Here is a 13,705-nt window from a genome sequence, read left to right on the forward strand (position 1 = left end):
AGTGGACGTGGCAGGTTTGGCGTGCAGGCATCAGATGCCAAAGCCCCTGTGTTCAACGTGGCCTCTCAGACATAGAGGCAGCAACCATTAGTAAAACCCAATGGCAGCAGTCATGGCTGTCAAGCTCCACATTCTCTGTGTAGGCTGACAAGGGAGGGAATGAAGCTCTTTGCAAGCAACAATAATCCCAGTGTTCCTTGCCCAGCCAGACGACCCTTCCCTACTCACACACAAAGGCCTGAGCAAACACAGAGGCCACCATCTCATCCTGGTGGCCCATAGCCAGGGCTGGACCAAGCCATCCTAAGTCACCGATGGAGCCCTCCCAGGATCCTGGGTACTGTGTAGCGCACAAACAGCCTGGGGATCCGGAGGACCAGAGAGGGGGGTGAATTCCAGGGCAAGTGGGAGAAGCCCCTGCCTGAGGCCTGGTGCTCGCATGTGCAGGGAGCTTGTCAGCCGGAATGCAGGCGCTGACCTCAACAGCACAAGTGGAAAATCTGAGCCTGTGGGGTTGGAAGGGGCTGGGAGGATTCCTGAAATCCCACTCCCCATCCCAGACGGCTTTCTGGCACACGTCTAGAAAGAAGAGTGAGCTCACGGTCCACCAGATGCTGAAAAGAAAAATCTTATCCCCAGTGAAAGAAGGCACTGCTGGGCATTCGTGTATGGGGAAGTATTTCCAAGGCCTTGTGCGTTACAAAAATAATTTAAATAAGATTCTCTTGTACAGCAAAACACTGAAGACAGTTCTGGGAGGTGGGGGGTGGAGAAAACTACCTACAATCCCGCCATGCCAACAAAACAACCGTGGTGGCTCCCCTTCAGATGTTTAAGAACATAGGGTATCCACCACAGAATTTTTATCATTATGGCTGCTCCTTACACGGACCTTTTAAATGCCACAGGCATGAACTTTGCGGTCTGAAAGACGGGGAGGTGGGAGGAGCAGCAGTTATGCACAGGTCTGCAGGACTATAACCGTGGCTCCACCACTTTCGGAAATATGACCTAGCAAAACTACAGTTATCAGGGCCTCAGTTTCCTCATCTTTAGAAGGGGAGCATCTACTTCATCGGGTGGTTGTGAAAATTAGAGGCCACTTATTTATGTGTTGTGCTTAAAACAGTGCCTCACGCATATTAAGTGCTATTAAGTGCTGGCTTTTGCGGGGGGCGGGAAGAATTTAGATTGACAAACTATGGCCCTTGGGCCAAATTCAGCCCACCACCTGTTTATGTAAATAAAGTTTTATTGGAACACAACCATACCCACTCATTTACATAACGTCTATGGCTGCTTTCATGCAACAAAGGCAGAGCTGAATAGTTGCAACAGAGACCGTATGGCTCACAAAGTCCAAAATGTTTACTATATGGCCCTTTATGGAAAAGGTTTGCCGACTCCTGAACTAAATAAACGAATGGCCTGTGTGATGTCTGTACATGGCTGTTCTGGGCCTGATTCTGAGCCCCCCCTCCAGCTTTACTAGGGAGAAGTCTCTCGTCCTACACAGTGCCTCCCTGGGAATGACATTTTTGGAGTGATGGGTACAGAACACTGGATGGGAAGCACTCGAGGCACTCACAGCACCTCTCAGTAGGCTCAGTTGTTTCAAGGCTTCCCGGGCCATGGGAAAGTGGAGGCGGCTCTGAGAGAACATGCCATCAGTATTCCAGGCTGCAGGGAGCCGGCGTGCAACGGGATGCCCAGAGGCGAAGCTTTTGTTTAGCACATACATTAATAAACACCGTAAGCCACTCCTCCGTTCCACTTCATGAACCTCCCTCAGTCTGGAGTGCAAGGCAATTCTGCTTTGGACTGATTAGCAGGTGGTGTCAGAATATATAAGGGATCAACGAGGCGGAGGCACGTCACGGAGCTTTACCGCTTCCCAGAATTCAAGGAGTAAACAGATTCGACCCAAGGGTGAGTGTCGCTGACCCAAGGAAACTCTGGGCCGACTTTCTAGGCAAACGCCTGGTTTTACCATGCCCCATCAGGAGCCACAAAGCCAAGCTCAAGCTCAGGCCAGCACGTTAGCAACTGGATCTAGAGAGTCAAATTTCAATCATGGAAAATGTATAGAACATCTATCAGCTTTTCCATAAGGCCAGCGTTTAGTTTAACAGCCACAGATGGTATTTTCTGGACAACAGACGTACAGTGAAGTAAATATGACAGTTGAGAAGAGTTTAGCTAGCCAGCATTATCTGCATTGTGTTTCCTACAGCAACAGCTTTTGTTAGCTCATCACTGCTCTACCCTTCAAATTTTGGTTGGTGTTGGTTGGAAATCTGATGGCAAATTATAAAACTGTCTTCCTATGCTTAGAGCCCTTTCTATTGACAACATCCGGGCTATGGGGCTACGGGCAGCAGAGATATCAGCTCAGTCCCTTTCGCCCATGCCTGACCCGCCAGCAGCCACGCTGTGGACGAGCTTCGTCGGCTCCACATCACAGGCAGCAGAACGAGGCTCTCACTAGCCATTAGGTTTTAGCTGCACTGGTCTTTTAGGCCTCAGGTAGCTGAGCAGGTGTTCGAACAGGGGCGTAGCATGAACAGGGGCATAGCATGAACGGGGGTGCTCTAAGAAGTCACCTATGGTGGAGGCTAGATTAAGGTTATCCATGCTCTAGACCAGAGGTTGGCAAACTACAACTGGCACTGCCAAATCTGGCCTGCTACCTGTTTGCGTAAATTAAGTTTTATCAAGACAGACACATTAACGTATTGTCTATGGTTGTTTCTGCATTACAAGGGCAGAACTGTGACAGACCACAAGGCCTATAAAGCCTAAAATATTTACTATCCTTGTACAGCAAGTTTGTGGACCCCTGTCCTAGATGAGAGGGCAGCTAATCACAGCATGGCTTGGACCAGGACACACAAGAGAAGCAGGAGTTCACGGGGATTTGGGGGGCACTTTTAAGACTCAGTGAACAACTAAAATTTCTGGCTTGGGTAGCACATAGATTGTGCTACAGCCGATTGATGGGAGCCTAGTACATTTGGGGGAAAGAGGAAAAGACCAAAAGTTTGGTTTTAGACGCCTTTCGTTTGGTCTACCAAAGCTCTGGCTTAGGTATCTGGAAAGTGAGCAGGAAACGCAGGCCTGGAGCTCCCTCCTCTGTTCTCATTCGCACTTTGTACAGTCGAGTCGCCTAAAAATTACTACCTCTTGTTGCAGCTCGTTGTCACGCTTTAACTCTTTATGAGCAGAAACTAGATCTGATTTTTTGGTTACATTTCCCTCTCTTCTAACCCCAGATTCAAAAGGGGTCTTGCACAAGGCAGGCGGGTATCTGATGTGGGCAAAAGGCCCAATTTGTTTCCATCAGGGGAGGTGACTTTGGGGTACCACTGTGACTCCTGCCCATGAGGTGTTCCTGAGGTAACTTGGGAAGCAAAACAAAGACATATAAAAGATGACAGTATCTATTAACCAAGGCAGCATAGTCTGTAAGAGCCAGTTGGAGGGTGCAGACTGCTGCAGAGGTCACTCCAGGTGAAGGCACGCAGTGTGGAGAGTGGCACTTGGCTTTGAATAAAGGATAGAAATCCGATTACTTGAAGAGAAGGCAATCTCCTCAATGATCTTCCTGGGAGAGTGGGAATTCTCTTAGCTCTCTTTTCCTGTCCTTTCTTGTGGGGCTCATAGAAAGGCAACTGGTGGGCAATTTTTTTAAAGGGTCCCCACATGCTTCTAAGGTTGAGAACCTCTGATTTTACCCTAGCTAGTTTTTCAAACCAGTAGACCTCGCATAACACAAACCCTCATGAGGTAGGAACCCACGAGACGCAGACTGGGTACAATGCGACGAGCCTGGCCGGAATGGAGGAGACATTCTTTTTTTCATCCAGGGACAAATTTTAATTCATGATTTTAACTCGACAAAAGAGAAATGCCTGAGGAAGTCATGGGGGACCTCTGGGGACTACAAACAACCTTGAGGGAGTGGGAGACGCAAACACAATCAGTCCTTTTTAAACAACGAGAGATGTCTTGCAACGTGGTACTTTCAGAAGGATGAACATCAAAGTGTCAGGCGCCCTAAACTGCTGAGCACTGCTTTAAATGCTAAGCATGGCCTTGGAACTTTTGAGAGGCAGCGTTAGAATATCCGCAGTTTCTAACTTTTCCTAATCCCATCTGGTTGAAGAACTGGTTTTCAAGGGACCTGCTGTTACTTAATATTTCCAAGTCAGAAAACATAACCCTAAGTGACAATGGCACGGTTCCTAGGTCATACTCCCTGTGGGCAGTAGCTGCTCCAAGCCCAGCAGGGCCAATCTTTAACCTGTCCCTTGGCACTTTCCCTCCCTCCAACCACACAAAGTCCCGAACTCTAAATTTTTATATACAGCTCATAACATTCAGTGGCATTCAATGGTATCAGGTCTGAAGGTCGAAGAACAGTCAGAAGATTCTCCTTCAAATGGCTTAGGACAGAGAATTCCATACAGACCCCATGTCAGCTCTGCTGCTGAGAGATGTACAAAGCAACTGTTAGTAAATGTCTCTTCCGCAGAGACAACATCTGAGGTTAGGCTGCGAAACTTCACAGCTTAGCAAGTTAGAGAGGCGAGAAAGGTGAGCTTTTTAAAAAGCCAGGTGTTAGGTCCAAAGTGATTTTAGATATCAAACAGGAGGCAGTTTGGTAAAGGAATAAAAGAGGAAGGGAGAAATCACACTGAAGAGGGCACACCATATGCTGGAGGATGTGTCTCAACTGACCCTGAACACTCTACAGCTGGGCACTATGGCCTCCACTGACAGACAAGGAGTCCAAGATTCAGTGAGGGGCCAGAAGGGCTGTTTCTGGCACCTGCCCAAGAGCCAGCACACTGGGCTCTTCCGGTCCCAGCTGCCTTTGGCCTGGACTTTTGCTTTCTCATTTGTACAATGTAAATGATGTCAAAGATCTCTCTCAACTAGCTCTCTGTTAAATGACTACTTATCACACAGAACTGTAACGTATCTGTTCATATGTCTGTCTCCCACACTGGACTACGCTTGTATTCACCCTGGAACCTTCTGTGAGACCAGAGTGCTGGGCATGTAAATGCTCAGATTGCTGAATGCACGAATGACGGACTGCCAGTGTGAATGTAAACACTGTATCTAAAATAAAACACTAAGAAAATTACCTCACAAATTAACAAACAAAAGAACACCCCAGAAATATAATATATATGAAATACATTCATATGGCCGGCCACCTCTCCGAAGGTTGAGCGACTCTAGAATGTAAGCTGGAACCATGAGAAAATAGTTGTTACATGTCCAAAAACAGCAAACTGGAAATGACAAAGTCCTAAAACAGAAGAGATAAAACAAAGCCCCGAACTAAAAACTCACGGTCTTGAAACAATCAGAATCTAATGGCAAAATCCTGAGTGCTTTTAAAAATACTACAGATTTTCCATATTTTTTCCCCTTTAAAAATAATATCTAAAAAACTTCTCAGACTAATAATAAATAATCCTTCTTTAGTTTACTGCTTAGCTTTTAAAGACAGAGAATTATTTAAGAAACCAAATGTAACAACGTAATGTGGCATAGGCGCATTTCAAGAACAGGAGCTTGCAATTAAAAAAACACACAAAAAAGCAATTTTTCTTTATTTTTCCCTGAGTGGTAGTGCTGCAAATTAGAGAATTCTTGAAAAAATAGCAGAGAAGCAGTCTGCAGTGTTCTGAAGCAGACGTGGCATCAGGGAAACAAACCACTCAAGCACACAAGTGGCATTTTGTGATCAAATTTATTTTTTGTTTAAATTTCATTTACTTTATTTTACTGTAATTTACACAAGAGACTGCCAAGTAAACTAGATATTTTACATTCACCACACATTCCCTCAAATCTCCACAGTTGTTAGAAAAACATTAAAATCCATGCGCTGGGTTCTCATTTCCATGTGTGCCCAAGCTCCCAATGATGCTACAGATGCCAGCGAGAGTTAAGTTCATTAAAAGGAGAGGGCTAGACTCTTTATTTCACAAAATTAGCAATAATCTTCCTTCCTTGCATCACTTTGCAGACAATGATTATGTGTTGACAAAACCTATCTTACAATAGCGCCCAGAGAGTAAACATCAGTCTTGATCCTGAGTACACAGAGGACATATGCAATGTGGGGTTTGTGGCTGAGGATAACAGGGTATCGTAATGCAGAAGACATCCTTGTCTCAGTCACTACGATCACTTTGTTGGGGACACAGGACATGTGGGAAAAGAGAAGCGGGGGCGGGGGGGGAGGACTGTCAGCAAATCAGATTACTAATGTGATGTGACTACAGGGGCTGGCGTGTTGTAGGAGGGACGAGAGGTTAAGACGACAGTTTGTGACCTGAAGGCTTCAACAATATCATTCTATTCAAGCTTTCAGGACTGACAGGAGAAAAACTGGACTTGGACAGAGAAAGCTGATAAAAATCTTACCTATTGTTCCTCTCTTAAAAAATAAAATAAAATAAGGCAGCAGCAGCAGCTTCTAACCAGCGTTTTCACGATGCTTATTCAGGGTATGTTCCAACGACATCCTCCTTGAGAGCACAGCCAAATGGGTGGAGGTGCACCGGCTCCTGGGCAGGGCCTCCTGTGTGCAGGCGAGCCTCAAGCTGCCTCTTAAATTCTTCCTAATTCAAAGTCAGCATCTCCCCCTTAAAGTGTGTTTCAACATGAAAAGAGCAAAACATCATCACTATCTATAGTCTATCGTGTAAGCTGTGAGGAATCTAAATCATTTGCATAGTTTCCAAGCTGTAATTTCAGAAAACAGTCATTTCAAAAACAAGACTCTGTGGAAGCACTTGTACTTCCAATTTTTCTAAACAGCCTACAATGCTATTAATTTCTTCATTAATTTCTTTGTTTGACTCACAGGAGCCTAAAAATTGTATCGTGTTTATTATACATCACAAACCATCATCTCATTTTTGCTGTGTCTGATGTAGAAAAATACTTGAAATTTAAATACAAAAATCCAATAAAAACCAGTAATTTTTTAAAAGGATTTTGTCCCTCAAAGCAAACAAGTAAAAACTGGCCTATAACTTTACTCCTTACTAATAGATATTGTCCAATTTGGCTGTAAGATAATGACCATCCAGAAAGAAACCGTTATATGTACATTCAGAGTTTACGTTCGCTGATAGCAAAAAGATTTTGAATAATTTTTCTGTGGGCGTCTGTTGCTTATGAGACTGAAATAAAAATTTATAAGAGACTGATTTAAAAGGAAAGTAATAAAAGGCTATATATTTATATATGTATATATTGGTCCACAACTTGACATTTATGAAACATACTAGCTAGTATCACACTGCAGTCAATTTGTCCATTCATGATATTACTCTGATTATTAAAATCTGTTCCAGGTATACATATTGAAAATATTCTTTTGCATTCTTGCTGAAGATAGGTACAGTACTTAAGAGAAATTGTACTAATCCCTTCGGTATGTTTATATGTACATATATATACACGTGTGTGTATTCTGATCTGTAGCTCTACATGCATTTTATATACAGCTACGGATATACACACACAAACATATATACACACATGGCTGGGAACCTGTGCATGTGACTAGATAGTCACAAGCACACGTCTGGGAAACACCAATACTGCAAGATACTGTTCAGATTCTTCTTCACTCATCACTGGCTGCACTTGTTCCCCTTACTTGACCTTGATTACGTAACTGTAAGGGAAGGAAAAGAAGTGCAATGCGTTAAAATACAGAGACGTAAAAACAAACAAACAAAAAACTGTTAGCTAAGAGCTTGTTGCACACATTAACTCCTCAAATGTTATCAAAACTTTTGGCAGAAAATGGTCCCCAACTACTGCATTTAAAAAATTTAATCTTTTGAAGATTTTGGTCTTACTAATGGCAACATTTTGCATCATCAGAGGGAAAATAAATTAGAAGCAAATATAAATTACAGAAACTTAGAAGAACTGAACAAAAATAATAAACTTAAAAAAATGAATGCTGAATTGAAAGGACGGACTCTGGGGGAATTCTGGCAGAGTTCATTCGTTCTTATCTGGTACAACTACTTCTTTTCACGACTGAAAAGAAGTCACATCTCCCACATTCCAGAATTATAGAGCAGGTTGTGCATGGAAGGGGCAGCAAAGAACCACAGTGGAGTGAGAGGAGTGTTCTGTCTTGTGCTTTTCCTCAATAAATGCTGTAGTTCAATATTAACGAATAATGACAGTGTATTGTCAATTTTTATTTACTCAAACTGGTTTCGTTATGTGGGGTAGATTTTGAGGCTCTTTTATCCCCTCTAGGAAAAGCTCTAATTTGAGCAAATAAATTTGTGTTAGAGATATAAGATCACAGAAATTTTTGTGTTGTAAATGAAAACCAAAGTGCACTTAGACATGGTAAAGCTATCTGTAGAGATAACTAAAGATCCAACACGAAGGAAAGACTTTCTGGTGCGTGGAAAAAAACTAAAACGAATTACTAAGGTGGGCCCTTATGGTATAGAAGAAAGGAAATGTGACTTAAAATGCTTTTACTTATTCCTTACTAACCATAAATGGTGCTACTGAGAAAAAGGTCAATTAATTGGATATTGATGAAAAATCAGCTGCCTCCTAGGACAATGCTACATGATGAATAAGTGCACCTGGCAGCTGGTTTCTAACCCAGTAACACTAAGAACTAGTTTGGGATCACTAAATTCAACCCATTCCACAAATAATAATTCGACCATTCACTGCCAACTTCTAAAATATATATCTCTTAAATTCTAAAAATTAAACCACATTTAACACTTAGTCTCTCCTCAGCAAGTTAATTACTCATTACCAAAAAGGTATTGTTTTTTAAAACATTCTTTTTACCCAGGTCTTCACTTACACAGTTTGATATTGTCTCTGACCCTACAGGGGACTCATCTAGACATCAGCAGCCGACGTGCCTCGGACGGAACCCTTCTTACGCATCTAAACGTAAAATAAAATCATGAGCTGCTGAAATCACAGACTCTATATTGAGTTAGTAAGCAAAGGGAGAAAAAAGATCTAGAAGAGATGGTGAAGTGACTGTTGCCTGTTTATAACCACATCCACACAGAGAATGAAGTTCTGAGGCCCCTCTAGTAATCTTGGTCTAAAGAAAATCTTGCAAAAGGATATTCTTACACAGTATCAAAAATGTGTATTCTTGAATCTAGGAAACAAAAGCCTGCAGACTGATGATGTGAAATTATCAAAGATAGCCACAGGTAAATGAACTGTTCACTAATATGTGAGAAAATGCCCCAATATCTAGTTCATATTTTTATAGTCCCTAGACCAGACAGGAAGCCATGAGGTATGGCCACCTCTGTTACTTCTGAGACCAGGGTCACTCAGAGGAGTTCTTTAAGGGAAGTTTATTGAAAAGAGGGAAGTGGATAGGAACAATGTATGAGAAACAATGAAGGACACAGCATGCATCAGAAAGGACAGGCGTTCATAACGGCAGCCTATAGATACTAAAAAAAAACAAAAAACAAACCTCGATGAGAAAATTAAGGAAAAGAACGGATAGAAAAGGAATAAATGCAATAAAAACATTTCTAAAACTCGACCCTTTTCCCCCAACTCCCACGAAAGTGCTAGTTAAGAATAAATGCAAAAGGTCTGCTCTAAGAATTCCTTCAGTTGCTGAGCCTAAACCCAGCATTTCTCCACAAGATTACAGGCAGAGGCATTCCTCTTGTGCCTAACCTCTCAAGATGCTATTCCGTCTCTCCAGGGCCAAAACCCATTTGAAAGAAATTCAATTCTTAAAATATTTTTGAATTAAGAAGAGATTTACAATGTATCAAATTCTATCATTAGGTGTCAGGGAAACAGGACCTCAAGAAAAGAGGAAATTCCTCCGTGGTGAAGGACTTAAAAATGTTAAGCCTCTTCAGGTAGGCGGTTTTTGGCCTGCAGGCATACTGCTGCCCAGATTCTGAAGATGCTCACAAACCAATTGTTAGGACTCAGAGCAACAGCAATGAGATGTGGAAGAAAGCACTACTCAAAGACCTAGAGCAAAATAACTGAAATGGGATTTTATGTTAAGATGATGAGCACTTAATGCTGAAATTGGTCTTAAAATGTTTTTGAAATATATAACAAAGAAACCGCCACGTACCCCCAACCCTGAACCAATGACAGATTCCTACCAATTTCCTGGGGGTAGTTAGTCAGTCTGAGTCGCGTGGGTACAATGATGATGATCTCTTCTAACCTGGGCTTCTGTCTTACACCTTCTTGTCAAGTGCAAGTGCCAACTCATGAATAACTGACTTGCATGGAGAAGCAGCTGAGCCCACAGGCCTACAGCCACAGGTGGCAGCAAGAGTCCCCACTTCCTCGTCAGGGCTCTCATCATGTTGACATTAGAGCTGTTCAGGTATCAGGAGACTGAGAGAGAACCTCTGAAGGAAGCAGGAGCACTCCCCTGGGGGAAGAGGTCTCAGCTAAATTCTGTCTAAGGGGTCCAGAGGTAGGTAGGGTTCAGAGCACAAACCAGGGAGGGCTCTGTCCATCACCTTCTAACCGTGACCATTCTTCCTCGTGTTATGGACAGCCCTTCAACATAAAAATCAAAACCAAAAAGGCCTCCTTCCTGAGAGTTCAAATCAATAAAAATAAGTCTGTTTTGTTTTATCTTGGTGTGCGTAAATCCTTTTTGGAGATGCCAAGACTGTACCATATGAGCTTAGTCAGAATGAGTGTAATCATGCTGCTTTCTTTTGATATTCAGCTGACAGCAGCTGCTCAGAAGGGCTGGAGACAGAGCTAGCAGGTATCTCTGGAGCCTGCAGCATCTGGAGGGAGTGAAACCAGGCAAGGCAGGGGAAAAGAGATTCAAACTGGGAGTGGTGGTGGTTGTGGAGGTGCTTCTCAGAGAAGGGCATCTGACTCTTAAGTAAGGAAGACAGAAGCAGGAGAAGCATGGAAAAAAATGTAGGCAGTACCCATGACTTATTCCTGCCTGTTTAAATATTTTGTTTGGGGCCAGCATAAAAATAAGTGGGTGAGGGAGAGTCTTCCGTGCTTGCCATTCTAGCACCCCATTCCCAAGATCCAGAACTCAAAAGTAATACTAATAGTATGAGAAATCAAAGAGGCTTCCATTGGCTGATCTAGAAACTGAACCCCGATTTATTGTTTTCTCTATGGGAAAACATGTTCCAAATTTCATAAAATCAACTTAAAAACTTTTGGAACAAAATCTAGTCATAAGTTGGAGACTGCCTAAAGTTTACTTTAGGTATAAGATAAGGTTAAAACATTTTATTGCCTTATAAAGAAACTATGTCCTAGTCCTCTCAAAAGGTTTGTATAAAGCTAATTAGAAGCAGATCTGCCATAATCACCAAAAGTAAGCAATTTTAAACACAGATTCTTTACGATGCTCTGTGCCAGACAAATAGATTTCTTTCTGTGCCAAAGAACCTTATTTGCTGCCACTCTCCTGTGATTAAATGGAGTTCCTGCCTCACACACAGGCGTCTGTCAAACATTCTCTTGCCTGCAGGGCTTCCAGAACTGAGACCGCTGGCAGGACTCGAGATGACTGCATGGAAACCACTAGCCTATCCTGGACATGCCTTGGCCTCATTTCCCCCACAGGGCCTTAGTTTCAACTGAAAAGAAGTGAAGCCCAAAGCAAAAGCAAAACCTGACACGTGCAAGAGGAAGTCGAGGAAGAATCTGTCCCTGGAGGAATAGCGTGCTCACGCGCTGCTCACTGGGGGCGGGAGGCGCTGGGGGGGGCTTCTCATTTTGAAACATGGCATGCTGACCTCTAGCCCAAGGATCATCTGAATTTCTGCCTAAAGCTTATGAAGAAATAGGATTCATTGCTAGTCGTGGGAGGGAAGGAGGCTTTTCTGGAATCAGTGACAATACCATTCGTCTTATCTTTTCCACAGAAGAGGGAACTAGAACTTTCTGTGCTAACATTAATAACTTACTGTGATAATAAAATGAGCCAAAGGCAACTTGGCCTGATAAAGTGGATGTCTAAAAGGATGTGAACCAGGTATCATCGCAGGGGACTAATGCATGAAAAAGAATACAAACCACTAGACATCTTATAGGTAACAAATTCTAAGTCAAGAAAGCTCTACTCTACTTTCATGAAAAGGTGCTCAATGAAAAAGAAATCAGAACATGTAAAAAGATAATAGTTTCTGAGAAACTTGATTTTGATAAGCACAGACAGATTAAGCAATGGCTTCTAAAAATACTCTTTCTAAGTCTATACTTACTAAGCACACACACAGTACTAGAAAAAGAAAATTAGAGAATTTCCACAGGACATGAAGTCTTACTGTTTCTAGTTCTTTCTGAGTTTCATCTTCCATTCGCCTAATGTCTTCCATTGTCAGATCAATCCACTTGTCAATCCAACAAAAAAGTTGGCGATGAAAGTTTGTAAATATCCTTTTCTCTTGCTTTTAAAACAAAGAAGAAAAGTAGTATAAGACGTTAAAACTCTAAGATAAATGACATATTAACTTTCTTCTTCTCAATTAACCCACAAAATCTATACAGATTTGGTTTGAAAAGACCACTATGTTTGTTAGTAGAAATCTGAATTGCATATTATTGTCTTTTTATAAAACAAAATAAAAAGATTTCCCTGCGAAATGTGAAACAATATCACCTTGCAAAGGGAGCATGATTTAGTAGAAACTGAAAAATATGTGGTGTGTACATTCTGATCCTACATAAACTCCTGCTGGACCTGATTTTTACCTTTTCCTAAATGTCAATGACCAAAGGTCAACTCAATTTATTCTGCTATAAAACTATACATTATCATTAACTTCTTTGCAATTCAAAGAAATACTATGAGGTAGAATACAATAATGTACTGAAAGAAAAAGAGCCCTGAGTTCTTTGGAATAAATGTTTTATTAAATTAAGAATTACTACACAATCTCCATTAATTTTTCTATTTTAATGTTACTGCCTATATATATATATATACAGAGAGAGAGAGAGAGAGAGAGAGGCATATTTGAATATGTCTATATTCACATATATAACTAGTAATTGTAATTGCTAGATTATTTAAGTTTTACTAAACTTTCCCAAAAAGAGAGAATAGCGCGCCGAACAGTGAGTACTTCAGTACTTTGGACAATCTTCAACTTTCACATTTTTTTCCAAGAACAAAAGGGACTTCATCAATTACATGTGTGACTTCTATTTATCAGAACTAGATTGTTAATCTATTATTATGATCCAAGAGGAAGAAAGGAAGCCAATATTTATAGTGCCTACTGTGAGCCAACTGCAAGCAGGCCTAAGAGTTTCCAGCACTTTTGAGATCTTCTTTTAAAAAATTGTTTAGAGCAGTTACAGTTTAAAAGTAGAAAAGTTATGGTGAAACTCAGACGCAACTACTTGTGGGTTCAGAGATACAATGGGGGCTTCTTTATAATGATAATGGAATAAATATTCACCCTACAGGAAAAGTAATTACCAAAGAAACTTTCCATATTCCTTATGTGTTTATAACCATGTGTATTTATATAATTACAATTCTCCCCCTTCTAGATCAATGCTCCTGTTACTTTCACTTTAATAAAGAAGACATAAAAAAGAGGTAATTGGAATTTGGATCCTCAGATTATGTCACCCTAGGTTCACAGTGTAACTATTCTTAACAAGGACT

General features: G+C 41.6%; 1 protein-coding gene across 1 annotated transcript in view; it reads right to left on the reverse strand.

Annotated features, from left to right (window-relative positions):
- Window positions 1–5,748: 5,748 nt before the first annotated feature.
- Window positions 5,749–13,705, reverse strand: part of PITPNB (phosphatidylinositol transfer protein beta) — a 61,874-nt gene continuing 53,917 nt past the window's right edge. The window contains exons 10-12 of the mRNA XM_006904871.2: window positions 12,354–12,476; window positions 8,891–8,976; window positions 5,749–7,711 (exon numbers count right to left, since the gene is read on the reverse strand). Of these exons, the coding sequence (XP_006904933.1) occupies window positions 8,929–8,976; window positions 12,354–12,476 (171 nt within the window). The 3' untranslated portion in view covers window positions 5,749–7,711; window positions 8,891–8,928. The remainder of the gene's footprint in view (window positions 7,712–8,890; window positions 8,977–12,353; window positions 12,477–13,705) is intronic.

This window comes from Pteropus alecto, unplaced genomic scaffold (assembly GCF_000325575.1).
Source record: "Pteropus alecto unplaced genomic scaffold, ASM32557v1 scaffold190, whole genome shotgun sequence".
Classification (NCBI taxonomy): domain Eukaryota; kingdom Metazoa; phylum Chordata; class Mammalia; order Chiroptera; family Pteropodidae; genus Pteropus; species Pteropus alecto.